Source organism: Simochromis diagramma, unplaced genomic scaffold, assembly GCF_900408965.1.
Source record: "Simochromis diagramma unplaced genomic scaffold, fSimDia1.1 OVJJ01000753.1, whole genome shotgun sequence".
Classification (NCBI taxonomy): domain Eukaryota; kingdom Metazoa; phylum Chordata; class Actinopteri; order Cichliformes; family Cichlidae; genus Simochromis; species Simochromis diagramma.
In genome coordinates this window covers 13,758,372-13,771,550 of record NW_024387523.1, presented here as the reverse complement: position 1 = coordinate 13,771,550, position 13,179 = coordinate 13,758,372, and the positions used below count along the sequence as shown (strand labels likewise).

At 41.8% G+C, this 13,179-nt stretch overlaps 1 protein-coding gene across 2 annotated transcripts in view; it reads left to right on the top strand.

The window, feature by feature from the left end:
- The window catches only part of cdk6 (cyclin-dependent kinase 6), a 39,267-nt gene that overhangs the window by 2,603 nt on the left and 23,485 nt on the right, over positions 1 to 13,179 (top strand). For both annotated transcript variants that reach the window (XM_040021219.1, XM_040021220.1), the window contains 2 exons: positions 4,759 to 4,894; positions 9,530 to 9,697. In XM_040021219.1, coding sequence (XP_039877153.1) covers positions 4,759 to 4,894; positions 9,530 to 9,697 — 304 coding nt within the window. The remainder of the gene's footprint in view (positions 1 to 4,758; positions 4,895 to 9,529; positions 9,698 to 13,179) is intronic.

The window sequence follows — 13,179 nt, the reverse complement described above, 5'->3', positions numbered from 1 at the left end:
TGCTTAGAAATCCATACTCTTAAGAACACTCAAAATATTTCTCATCCCAGGATTACTTGATACAAGACATTGCATTCAGTGAAACCTTTAAGTTTCCACGTGACATTACGTTGCCTACTAGATGAGGATTGTTGTAACATTTCTCAGTCATGTTAATTGTTTTGCTTAACCAGCAGTTACCTTTTTTTCTTTTCTTTAACTGTTACAACAGAAGCTAAACAGAAATGCTTAATTTTCCCATTTAAGATGACTCTGTTAGGTATGTGAAACCCTGGCAATCTGAATCCACGTGTTTGAAACTGGCAAGCCTGCGCAGCCATGCCGTTGACTGCTTATGCACTCATGACGAAACGGGAGTAGTCAACAACACCATAATCACATGTTAACACGTGTGCATGTAACGATTTTCATTGGATGAAGTCTTTAAAATGGTCTGTGCTATGTGGTATGTACTCAGTTTTTTTTTTGTTTGTTTTTTAAATGGGTATACATGATTTTCCAACCAGCGAATTACATTTGATCTAGAGAGCCTACAGAAATGTGACAAACAAAATAAAAGCATGAAATAAATAAAAAGTTTAAGAGCAAATGTTTTGAATTTTACAGTTAACAATCAAATAAACATCCCGCCATGTTCTGGCATGCATGGTAATGCTGATTATGATTCTGCATCAAGAAGATAAAAAGATCTAAGCGACTTTGAACGATTTCATTGTAGGGCTACTGATTGCAAATACATCAGAAAGACTCCTCAGTTGGCAAGCCTGCATTTAAATCTAGAAGAACAGCAGTTAAAAGGGGTTGGAAATTGTGGTCTACATTGCACATTTAATGAATTATGCATGCAATGTGATATGCCAGGAAAAAACGATGAGCCACTCTTCCTTAGGTGACTAAGCACAAACGGTCTATTACTGATTACTTAAACAGCAGAGTATAAATCCTTCGTTAAATCGATATATCCACAGCCACTGGTTTGTATTTGATAAGTGAGACATGGCTTCTTGGAGTGAAATTTGACCACAAATCAACCTTAAAGATCAACTTTCTCTCGGTGTGATTTCTGTAGCATGGCAGTGATCCCTTCCAGGATGACCCTTGTCTGCAGGGTTCCAGGGATCACCAAGGGTTTGGGCTTTTCGCCCAACTAAACATCTTTTGGAGATTTTTGCCTGGTCTTCATAATCATCATCATCACAACACCAGGTCTTTCAGAAGAATGGTGTCCATCCCCCCAGTACAGTTTCTAAGACTTGTAGGATCAATGTGAACACACATTAAAGCTGTTCCCATGTTGATTTAGTGAGATCATGTGCTGGCGTTTCCATAACTGTCTCTGTAGTTAAACTCATGTGCCCATCAGTACTGTTCTATCCTATCCAAATGGCCTCCAGTATGACACTTGGCACTATCAATGCCAGTTGGCAATACTGCATATTTAAAAACAAAAGAAGCTATTTTTTTCTAGTTTTCCTTCTGACTGTTTTGCACACAGATGCCATTTTCTTTTGGTTTTTGTAATGACTTTTCACTGAGAGAGCAGGACTCTGATACTGCGTCACATGCTGGCACAAGCCAAAGTCTGACCTTGTGCTTGTTTTAGTCTGAATATCGAGTGCTTTGGGATTGAAGGGGAAGCTCTAAATGGATGTTTTAGAGGCATGGCTTGTGCCCTTGTGACTCTAACAATAATTCCCCAACGTATCAATGAATAATGGAGGATAATGGTTGTGGCTTTCTCTTAATGGGTCCACAGTGGGGGTTTGTCCTTACTGGAAGACGGACATGTAAGCAAGTATTAAAGCGATCTTTGGTCAGTTATATTTATGGATGGATACACTTTGCTTCACTAGACGCTTTCCATATTATGCAGCAGCATTTGTTTGTTAAAGCATGTAAACCAGCAGCTCTTTAAAGCGTCGGAGAAACTCCTCTACCCTTGAGTTTAGCCAACTAGCATAGCCAAGCAGCACAGGGCCAGGAAAAGTGCATTGTGGGCCTTCTGTGTGACTCCAGGCAACCCCTGGATGTTTGTAATGAGGCCCATTATTCATTCCATATGTTCAGTGTCTGCTAAAAGCCTCCATTGTAGGCCAACAATCGAGCTGTGAGGGGCGTTTAACCCCAGTGCTTCAGAAGGAGGGCGCCTTCTATTCTCTGACATCATGCACAGTACTAATACCTTGAATGAATCGCCTCTCACTCACTCCTCTGACTCCAGCATGACCAAACCCATTGATTACCAGGTTGTTGGCAAGGACAAATGATGCCTCTCTGAGGAGTAAACAAGTTTCCAGGGAGATTTAGTTATTTCTTTTCTGTGCTTTTACAACTGTAGGTAAGTTAAATGAGTGCCTGCATTAAAGTGTAAGATGTTGTCACACTGGATTAATACGGTACCTCATGAATATAACGAGTACAGCAACGATGATGAATGAAGCCAGTGAGCTTTACTTATTTCATTTTTTTTTATCTCCAGTTTTTTGGCAGCTTAAGTCAAAACTTTTTCCTCCACAGGGCTAAATTAGTTTTTGAGGAAAATGTTTACTTTTTAGTTTCCGTCTTCATAACTAATGTAAACTTCCAAACTTTGAGTTTAATTAGGGCTTGTAATAATTTTATACTTGTCCATTAGGACAACTCAAAGTTAAAATAAACTCTGAATATTAGGATAACTCAAAATATCTTTTAAACGAGCAACACTTAAAATGTAACTTTAACCTGTTAATTTAAACTTTTTTTTTTTTTTTTTTTTTTTTTTTTGGCTAAAAAAAACTATATCGTAGACTGAAGAAGAGAAAGAAAATAATGGTTTAGTTTTTGCTCTCTTGCATATATTAACCCCCTTAATGACAATGCAACATGTGCTCGGTGGAGATCCATCAAGGCGCTTTTCGTCTTCTATGTTGTCACGATGAAAGATGCTGCCTTTGCACGCAGGCTCCACTAGACGTCCCATAGCGTGTCAGGAGTTGTCATAGTGCTGGTTGAGGAATGCTGCTTGTAGTCCCGTGCTCTTTGAAGAGGACACACTGGATAGATTTTTTTTTTTTCTTTCCAGCTTTTCATCAAAGCCTTCCTTGGCAGGTCTACTGACATAATCTGGATGCTTGGCCTTAGTTGGTCGCCTTGGGAAACCAAGGCACTCGTGTTTAAGGCTCAATAGTCTTAAAGTTTTAAAAGGCTTGCAAAGAAGCAGTGGCCGTAGCTGGAGATGTTGTTATCGTCCCATAGGATAAATCGGGGGTCCAGATTTATGAGTTCATATCCCAGCTTTTATGATGGTTTTATTGGAGGATTTTTTTCATAGGGGTGTTTAAACCATCTCAAAAGACAAAAGCAGGACGATCCTGTGTCTTAAGGCACAAAAATGACAAGGTATGAACCAACCTGTGGTTTTGAAGTATTGTTACACCCCTACTGATTTCAGCAAGATGATGACAAACCACATTCTACGCATATTACAACAGCGTGGCTCAGTGAAAGAGACCAGGTGCTAAACTGGCTTCCATGCAGCCCAGACCTGTCACCCACTTAAAACATCTGGCACATTATTGAGTGAAATAAATATGACAAAGAACACCTGGAAGTGTTGATCAGGCCAATTTCTGCATCGAGCGAGAATGGAAAAAACCTTTTAATTTCAAAAGTAAAACAACTGAGTGTTGTTAAAAGAAAAGGTCATGAAACACAGTGGAAAACATGAGCAGTCCCGTTCTTTGAAACTTGGCGATGGTGATAGATACAGATTCATTTCTTGATTTTAATATGAGGAACATTTTTATTCAAAGCTAGGTTGTTAATACATTTTAATTATTATCTTTTTATCTATTTAAGAAAACTGGTTGTGCTTTTGCATTAGCACTTGTCATAGCAGGAAACACACTGACATTTAGCTATCATAATGACCCTGATCAGTTACTGATAATAAGTGTTGGGAAGGTTACTTTTAAAATGTATTCCACTACAGATTACAGAATACATGCCCCAGAAAGCATTTTGTAACTATTCCGTTACGTTACTCAATGAGAGTAACGTATTCTGAATACTTTGGATTACATAATTGATTATCATGCTTTTTTTACAACTACATGAATGTACTATTGCTGTGTGATTTATTACCATTACTGAAGGATACTTGCCATACCAATACCAACTAGATTTTAAATCTTAATACAAAATGAGTAACAGTAGGGTGGACATTAGGTAAAGCTGCACTTTTTGCAGCCATCTTGTATAGAAAACTGTTTCCCCGCGTATATAAAACAGGTCTGCGGCTCCAAACTGTAGTAAAGTTAATACGTCGGGTCAGTGTCGAGCTTGTAGCCAAAAACTAGCTTTACTTTGTTGTCTGGGTCAACTTTGCTAGCGAGAGACAGAGAGAGGAATTACATGTATTCCGTTACTCCCAACACTGCTGATAATATCTTTAGTTACACCGTTGTTTGGTATCATAAACTTCTTATTTAAAATACTATATTACAATATTAATAATATATTGTTGTGTTCATACTCTAAAAGAAATGCAGTACCCTACCTACTTCACTGATGGGGCATAACAATCTGAAATCTTAAATTACAGTCTGTTATAGAAGCTGAAAGGTGATTAATTATAGTCTATATAGTAATAAGAGCCTGTGGGCAATATTTGATGTTGTGTAGATGTACTCTTACCTTGTGTAGCAGCAGTGAGCTTAGCCTAGTGCACCCCCGTTCAATCAGTTGTATTGATCTGGTCCATCTGTTCTCCTATCCTAGGTTGTTTGATGTGTGCACAGTCTCTCGGACTGACCGAGAAACCAAACTCACTCTGGTCTTTGAGCATGTAGATCAGGACCTGACCACCTACCTGGAAAAGGCTCCTGACCCTGGAGTACCGCCTGAGACCATCAAGGTAACCACTGTCGTTGTAATTTAGGTTTGCAGTGGAATGTAAATGCAGTTTGTTTTGTTTTTTTTCCATTTTAATGATCACTATAAATGTGTGTGTGCTTGCCTATTACACAATATTCCAAGAAAAAAAAAACCCCCAAGGAGGCTTATTTTAAATATTATTTCTGTTTGAAGTGTATATAGGAAGTGCCTGGTTAATCTCTTGCGGCTGTAGCATTGGTTGAACACAGCCATGTTTCTATGGTTCTGAGTGGGTTTTCTTGGCCAGAGACCCAGAAGGCAGAGCAGTTCCCTCCAACATCAGAGTTACTGGGGCACTCTGAGGGGCAGCACATGTGGCAGATGGGCTCCAAATTAAAGGATCCCTGCCTTCTCTATTTTCACCCTTCTCTCCAACTTTACACAATATTACAGACACAGAGCCAGTTTTAAAAATCTTCCATGTGTGTCTTTGAAAACAGAGCCCTCTAAGTTGTGTGCTAAAAGTTGTTGAATAGGGAAATTTGTTAAATAAATCCACTGAGCATCCAGTTACACTTTGCCAAAAGGTCGGAAGTAGCTCCTTTCCTCTGTTATGGTCTCTTTAAAAAAATAAAAGAAAAAAAAAGTGGAGTTCGTGTGGGGAAACATTTAAAAAGAAAAAAAAAAGATCTTTATCGGGTTTCACCCCAAGGTCAGTTGATGTCTCATGAATAATATTGGAAAGGTATATCTCTTTTTTTTTTTTTTAGACAGAGGAGCCTCGAGAGTTTGAAGTGTCAAATTTGAAACGGAGAGGTTCGGGTGCTACGGCAACCGCTGATCATCACCCCGGGCCTGGGTTCGCTTGTGAAAGCTTTGTGTCGAGCCGCGCCGTCAGTGGGATGCAGTGCAAGCGTAGACGAGTCGGGTAGATCACACCTGAGGCTTTCCCATGACTTTTGCCGAAGTTGATACAGACTGTGGGACTGTGGTTTCTGTGATGTGTGCGCCGATCACGTCTGCAGCAGATATTATAATACTGCAGCGTTTTTCTGGAAACTCGACGCTTCAGAAATTTTCACAATCATTATGTATAGCTACTTTCAGTTTTTGAGTCTGTTTAAGCAGAAGGTTAATCCTTATTAGCTAGTCAGTTGTTTTGTTCTTTCTGTGGCAGTGTAGAGGCTACTGCACTGAATACGACTGTAGTGAACAAGCGCTCCCCTCTTTTAGTCTCAGACCACGTGTGAAGATGTGTCAACGGTCTGTTCACATTTGAAGCCGTGTTGAAACATCTGGACACTGGTACATACCTCCACTAAGAAGCCTGTGTTGTTGTGCTCAGTATTCAAGAAAAGATGAGGAAGTGGTTTGTACTGGAAAGGAAAGAAGACAGAGAAGTTACATTTCGGCCAGCTTTCTTAACTCTGCAAATCTGGCCTGACAATACTTGAAGTAGGCTTACTTGTGGGATTGCCAGTTTTATAAGATGTCAACCCGTCCAACCATCCACGCTATCCGTGCTTGGACATATCTGATGTTGGAAAAGTTTGAGGAGGCGTTTTGGGGCTCTGAACAATGTGGCCACCCCTTAAGCCCCCTCCCAGGCTCTGCTTTCTCCTAACAGCTGAGGCCTCAAGGAACAAAAGGACAGCGACAATGCTACAGAGGCAGCCAGGCACCATCCCCTGTTATTGCTGGGACAGTGGACACTCCACAGTAACTCGAAGGGGATCCCCCTCCCCCCAAAACAACTCCAGATTTTGAATCCCGGTCCAGACGTGTGTCACCGGTGCCCATCTGATTAAATGGCAGTTACCCTTGAGTGTGTGAACGTGTCCACCTTTAACCGTGAAAAAACATTTACCTTCAACCAGTGGCCCTAAACTCCGAAAGGAGAGGCATAGTTTTTCTCAAAGTCGGTCTTACCGCAGCACGAAGCACCCCACCCTGACCTAGCCTGTCCACTTCAGCCCTCCGCCCAACACCACCCACTCAGGCTCGAGACCCACCACATGGTCATTGATGCAAGGGGCCCTCCTCCAGGAATCAAATGAGCTGGAAGGACATCAAGCAGCCAGGTTGCCCCAACCTCTGCGCTCGTCAGCCGGGCCACCGCTTGGGGCTCGCCCACCCTCCTCCGCCACCACCATCCAAGCTTCCACAACTCTATTCTGTGGGTCCACGAAGAAGGGGGAGAAGAGAGGTTAATGAAGCATGGGGAGGGAATTACACTAACGCTAACCGGCAGATGTCCCATATTGTGCCTGGCTACAATAAACAATATGGCTGCCTCTGCTACATTTGCATTAGAAAAGGAGGCGCACTCAGAAAGCCATGTTTTGACTGCTTTTTGCATGGGCTGACTACTTTTTTTTCCCTCCCTCCCTGGACCTCTTTTTCTTTTTCTTCTTTTTTTTCAGGGTCAGATCTGTTGCTGTTTTTTGTGTGATTTATTTATTTATTTATATATTTTTATTTCCTCCTGGGCAAGTTGTTTGTGGAGCTTTTTAGTTTGAAGCGTTGCCAGCTGAAGACAGTTGTGTGAGCCACTTTTCTCTCTCTGCAGCTGGAATCAGCTTTGAGGGAGGTGGATCGCTTTGTGCCACAAGTGGCCTTTAAATTTTTAAGAAGTTATAAACTATATTTTTGTATGCATAAACTTAATGTTTGCCTGCTGTCAGTGGTTATAGTGACCATGTAGAACGTAGCTGAAATATTTTGCATTACTCAGCTGTGACTCTACCTGATGGTGCAGAGAAGATGACACTCAGGCCGCAGAGGCCAAGACTGTTTATGTGTTTGTCCAAAGGTCACACTTGTGAGATAATTAGTATTTACTAGGAAATGCTGTTGAAAGGAAGCATGGTGAAATGGCTATTTAAAGCACAGAGGAACTGATGGGTGGGGGGGCCGTGCTATTGTGTCAGCCCCCCCCCCCTGTATATACACACACACAGACACAAAATAACCAACTGCCTGCCTCTGTCCTATGGTCCTGTCTGTCTGCTGCCCTCCTCGGGAGGTCATGGCTCAATGGAGATGTAGAAAGGAAGGTCTGTTTATACATCCTGCCTATCCTTGGTCAGAGTGCACCCACACACTGATGCACCCTCACACAGACCGAGGTGCATACACACACACACACAGATTTGGAAATGGATGCGCTCATACTTGCACCAAGCCAGGGGGAACATTGTTAGTTTGTGTATACAAACACACACACTCACATCACTCCCCATCTGCACAGTATTGTGAGCAGGGTGCCCTGTCTCCTCCTCTGTGGCCCGCACAGCAGCCAGCCCCACACTGCTCGCTAATGTTTTCTGCTTCAGTGTGCAGACCCCTTTGACTCACTCACCAGCTGGTCGGCCACTGAATAGAGCTGCGGGCTCAGGTCCATGTCACTTGTGAGGTCTTGGCGGAGGGCTTTTTGGGTTGTTTTTTGGGGGTGTGTGTCTTGTGAGTAGGAGGGGAGTATGGGTGCTGTAGAAAGGGGTGTTCAAACACGGATCGCAAACCTTGGCTATTTCTAGAGGGTACCCGATCGGAGATCCAAGAGCACAACCGTGGGGATCGTTCTGTCTTTTCGCTAAACAGACTTGAACTTGCAGCTCCCTTTATACGAAGTCTGCTTAATGCCCGCTTGAGCACGGACCAGGTAATTGTCCAGAACAAATGGGTCTACTCAGGTGTTGCCCCCATCTCACCTAAACCAAATGAAGTATTTTCAGCAGAGAAGTTGCCTGAAGCTCTTCTGCTGTGTGCTACATGTAAGCGAGGCTAAAAAAAGAAACACGCACACACACACTTTTAAGTTGGTCTTAGGATTCAACCTGAAATACCACTCCCTCGACTTTTTATTTACTTAAACAGTCTTTGCCAAAACTACCTGATCACAATCCCTTGGAATGACTTGTTTTTTTGTTTACAGGTGTGGCACCTGTTTGAGAGTATTCCTATTTGAAAAGAACAAGTCTTAGCTGGCTTTGTTCATTCCTGCTCATGCCAGTTTACCTTCCCCTTTGTGTCGTGGGCGATGCGGTGCCTATGGCTATTTTCTGAGGTCAGCTTTGGGGCATTGAAAGAAAAAAAAAAAGAGGGGGGAAAAAAAAACGAGCGAGTGCCAATTAAATCTAGCAGGACAGCTGCTGAGTAACAGAGATCTGTGCTTGTACAAAGCAGGGGCCTCTTTCTGCCTCTATCGTGTGTGTGTGTGTGTGTGTGTGTGTGTGTGTGTGTGTGTGTGTGTGTGTGTGTGTGTGAGTTATCAAACATCTGCCACAGTCGACGAGAAAAGACGCAGGCCTCTTCTAGTTAACTCCCTCCGTACCACAATGCTTTTCACTGCAGGCTGTTGTCACTCTGGCCTTTCGTTGCTCAGGGCAAAGGAGAAATGGATTCAAATCTTTGTAGTTGTGCAAGGTTTTGCAGCCTAGACTTTGTGTAGACAGTTAGCATGAACTGTTTCGGAAGTGACGATCCAACAGGTCAGACGTAATCATATTGCAAATGTAATCAACATCCACGACCATCCGCTCAGCCCTTTTTGCCCCGTATGCATTCAATAGTGCCGTTGCTGTACTAGTCTCATAATTAAACCATCCATTTTTAAACTTCATATTAAGTTTATGTCCTTGCTGCCCCTCTGTTTCCCTCTTTGGCTCTTTTACAGGATATGATGTACCAGCTGCTCCAGGGGTTAGACTTCCTGCACTCGCACCGCGTGGTTCACCGTGACCTAAAACCCCAAAACATCCTGGTCACCAGCGGAGGACAGATCAAACTGGCCGACTTTGGTCTAGCTCGCATCTACAGCTTCCAGATGGCGCTCACGTCAGTGGTGAGTTATGGTCGTCATATTTTTAAACGCTGTTGGTCTCATCCAGTGGAGGCCTTCAAAACAAATACTCGCAAAACTGTAAGCGCATGGGTTCCCGACTGAATGAGCGCGTCAAGGCTTCTCACCATGAAATATGGTGATTTTTGTTTTTTAAATTTATTTTCTTCTTCTTTTGAGTTGCAATCACACTACTACTGAAGAAAAATAGCTGGATTTATTGGCAATTAATAATTATAGACCTACTTCTGATCTTATCTTTCAAAGCAAAATATTTCATAGTTTAATTTTTTTTTTTTTTTTTTTTTTTTTTTAAACTAAACAACTTGAAGCACCTGAACTGAATCAGGTTTCAGAACCAATAGAAGCACAGAAACTGCCTTTATTAAAGTCATCAGTGACCTGAAGATCAACAGTGATCCACAGAGAGTTTCTTTGTTGCGCTTGATGCCATTGTTGACTTTGTGGCTCTTGATTGTAATGATTTAATTAAACAGCTTTGCGATTTAATTGGTTTTAACGTGTCAGCTGGTTGCCATCATACCTAATGGATACAAGTTTTCATGTTTCAATTAGCAGTTTTAGATCTGCACAATGAAAATTCCATTGGGAGTTCCTCAAGGGTCCTTCTTTGGTCCATCGCTCTTTAACCTTCACATGCTCCTGCTTGGTACAGTGTTCCCTCGTTTTTCGCGGGAGTTACGTTCTAAAAATAACCCGCGATAGGTGAAATCCGTGAAGTAGTCAGCTTTATTTTTTACAATTGTTATAGATGTTTTAAGGCTGTAAACCCCCTCACTACATACTCTATACACTTGTCTCAGACAGGGATGAACATTTTCACACGTTTCTCTCTTGTTTAAACGCCCACAAAGTTCAAACCTTTGTAAAAAAAAAATAAGGCCAGTATTATAGAATGAAACCAAAGATCAAACCCTGTTTTCAGGTCCAGAACATGGGAATAGAGCAGCTGCCAGAGAATTCAACATTAATGAATCAATGGTACAGAAGTAGAGGAAGCAAGAAGAATGAGTTGAGTAAAGTTTGACTTATTTGATTGTGTCCAGAAGTCCAACTTTTTGTGCGATGGTTAGCATCTTCCTCTGCCTTTCGGGTGCTACCGCAGGTGCCTTTGACGGTGCAAAATGCTTCGTCGACAGTGTTGTGTTTGTTGGGGAGAAAACTTACAGTACAGCACTTCTGAGTAACGCTGCTAACGATCGAAGATCTATGTAAATTTGACAAGGTGAACGTATTCTGTACTGGACAGGAGACTTCGCACGAGATTGACAGTGTAAAAAAACCCAAAGCATTCAAAATTGCACAAAAAAAAAAAATCGCCGAAACACAGAGGCTGCGAAAGGTGAACTGTTATACTGTTATAGCGATCACAAATGAATAAGATCCGTTGATGACATTATTTGCTGGAAGTCAGAAACGTTTCTGAATTGAACAGAAACGAGATGGAAATATTTGTTGTTCTAAAAATAGGAGAGAAAATCTGTTCATATTTATCACCACTTTTTCTCAAACACAGTCAGCAGGTTAAAACATTGGCATTATTTTGGACAGTCATCTCAGTCATGTTGATAAAATCACGAGGACTGTTTACATCCACCTAAATTGATAAAAACAAAATTGAAAATCCTTCACTCAAACTGACTTTGAGTAATTGATCCATGCATTCATATCTAGCAGGTTAGACTGTTGTAAGGCTTTATTTATTTATTTAATACTGACTATTAGAATCATCAGTAGAATGACTTAAGCTCACTGCACCAGCTACAGTCCTTACATGTACGTGCAGGTCTTTTAACTGTTTCCAGAATTAGATCCTAAGTTTCATGAGGTTCTGTCAGTTACTGTGATGCTGTTTGGAAACAACCTGCCTGCTGACCTGAAGTCAGTTACAGCTGTAACTACATTCAAAAACGGACTCGAAACCTTTTTCTTTTCTTTTCTACAGGGTTTCACTTAATAACTGTGTGTGTGTGTGTGTGTGTGTGTGTGTGTGTGTGTGTTGTCTTTTATTTATTTGTACCAACCATCCTCGAACATGCACTTTGTAGTAGGATCTTCATAAAATGTGTGTGTGGATACTTCAAACTCATGCCGACGTTGTCTTCAAGGCTTTTTGGTGGATCCCACTCCTGACCCCAAAGCCCAACACAAGACACACTGCCTTGAACTTCCCTCCCATCCCCTGAGAGTTGGATGAAAAGCGTCTAATGTGTTGTAGCGGGCACTTACAGGGCATCAGCGGGTAGCTCGGCAGAACAGCGCCAAATGATAGGATTTCTCTGTGTAAATTGAGAGCCAAGGGGCCCCGTGGCCTGCCTCAGGAATCCCTCGGTGGCTGTCGCAGACAGGGATGGAACAGGCAAGGAGAGACAGACACCCCTCCCGTCCCGCTGTCGGGACTTTGATGCCTAACTGCTGAGCTCTGGGCTCTGATGACCAGATAATATATATAGAGAGGGACTGAAAAGAGTCTTTGGAAGAGTTTTAAAATGAGGAGAGATGAGACTTTCAAGATCAAGGTAGGCAGCAACAGTAGCTCAGTACTTTGGGTTTCTTTTTCCTTTTTAAAAAAAACTTTTATTCAAAGCTTTTCTGATCTGCCCGCCTTTTAGGAAATTTCATCATTAATGTGTCTGGACTTTTTGACTCCATTGGGATAGTGTCATTACCTTATGTTAAGGCTTGTTGAAGGCTCATGTGAGTGGGGCAAAAACCTAATTTATTTTTTCTTTTGGCAGAAATATGTCAGAAGGAAAAAGTGCATGCACCTGGATAGGCTGGTGTTGTACTTTTCTGCATCCACCATAATCCACCTGGGTGCAGGTGACATAAATGTCGAGAAAGCTGAGCTGATAGAGGACAAGCTTTGATTCTGCTCGTCTGTGGCATTGTCATTGGTGCTCTTCTCTGTGTGACAGCCAAAGCTGACATGCTTGCATCTACTGCAAAGTAACAACTTCTGGTGCTCTGTAGGCGATTTTATGGAGAAATACCATTTCTGGTGGTTTTAAAGGCAGTTTAATGAAACAGATCACCAGATTAAAAAAAAAAAAAACCAAACCCATTAAAAATGTCAAGTAAGTTGACCATCCCAGCATGCATGCCCCAGTGACCTTTGTGTACGTTGTCTTCTTAAAGTCCAGATGTGATATTTTAGGTCATCAGTTTCACACTCTGTTGGCAATAATGTCAGGCATGCACATGAGCTTGGACTTGCTCCTAATAGAGGAGTATAAAATGTGCTCTGGTCAGCTACGTGTTAGTGGCGACTTTAATAAATAAGAATGGAGGGCGTGTCTGTTGGTAGATCCACTGTGGATGGCATTGTTGTTCAATTTTAAGTTAATAATTAAATTAAATGCTAAGATTACTCAACAAATACCCTGGGAGGCATTCACATAAGTGGGCAGAATGGCAGGTAAAGTCTTTGTCTTGGAAACACTGATGTGAACTTGCACTTTCAT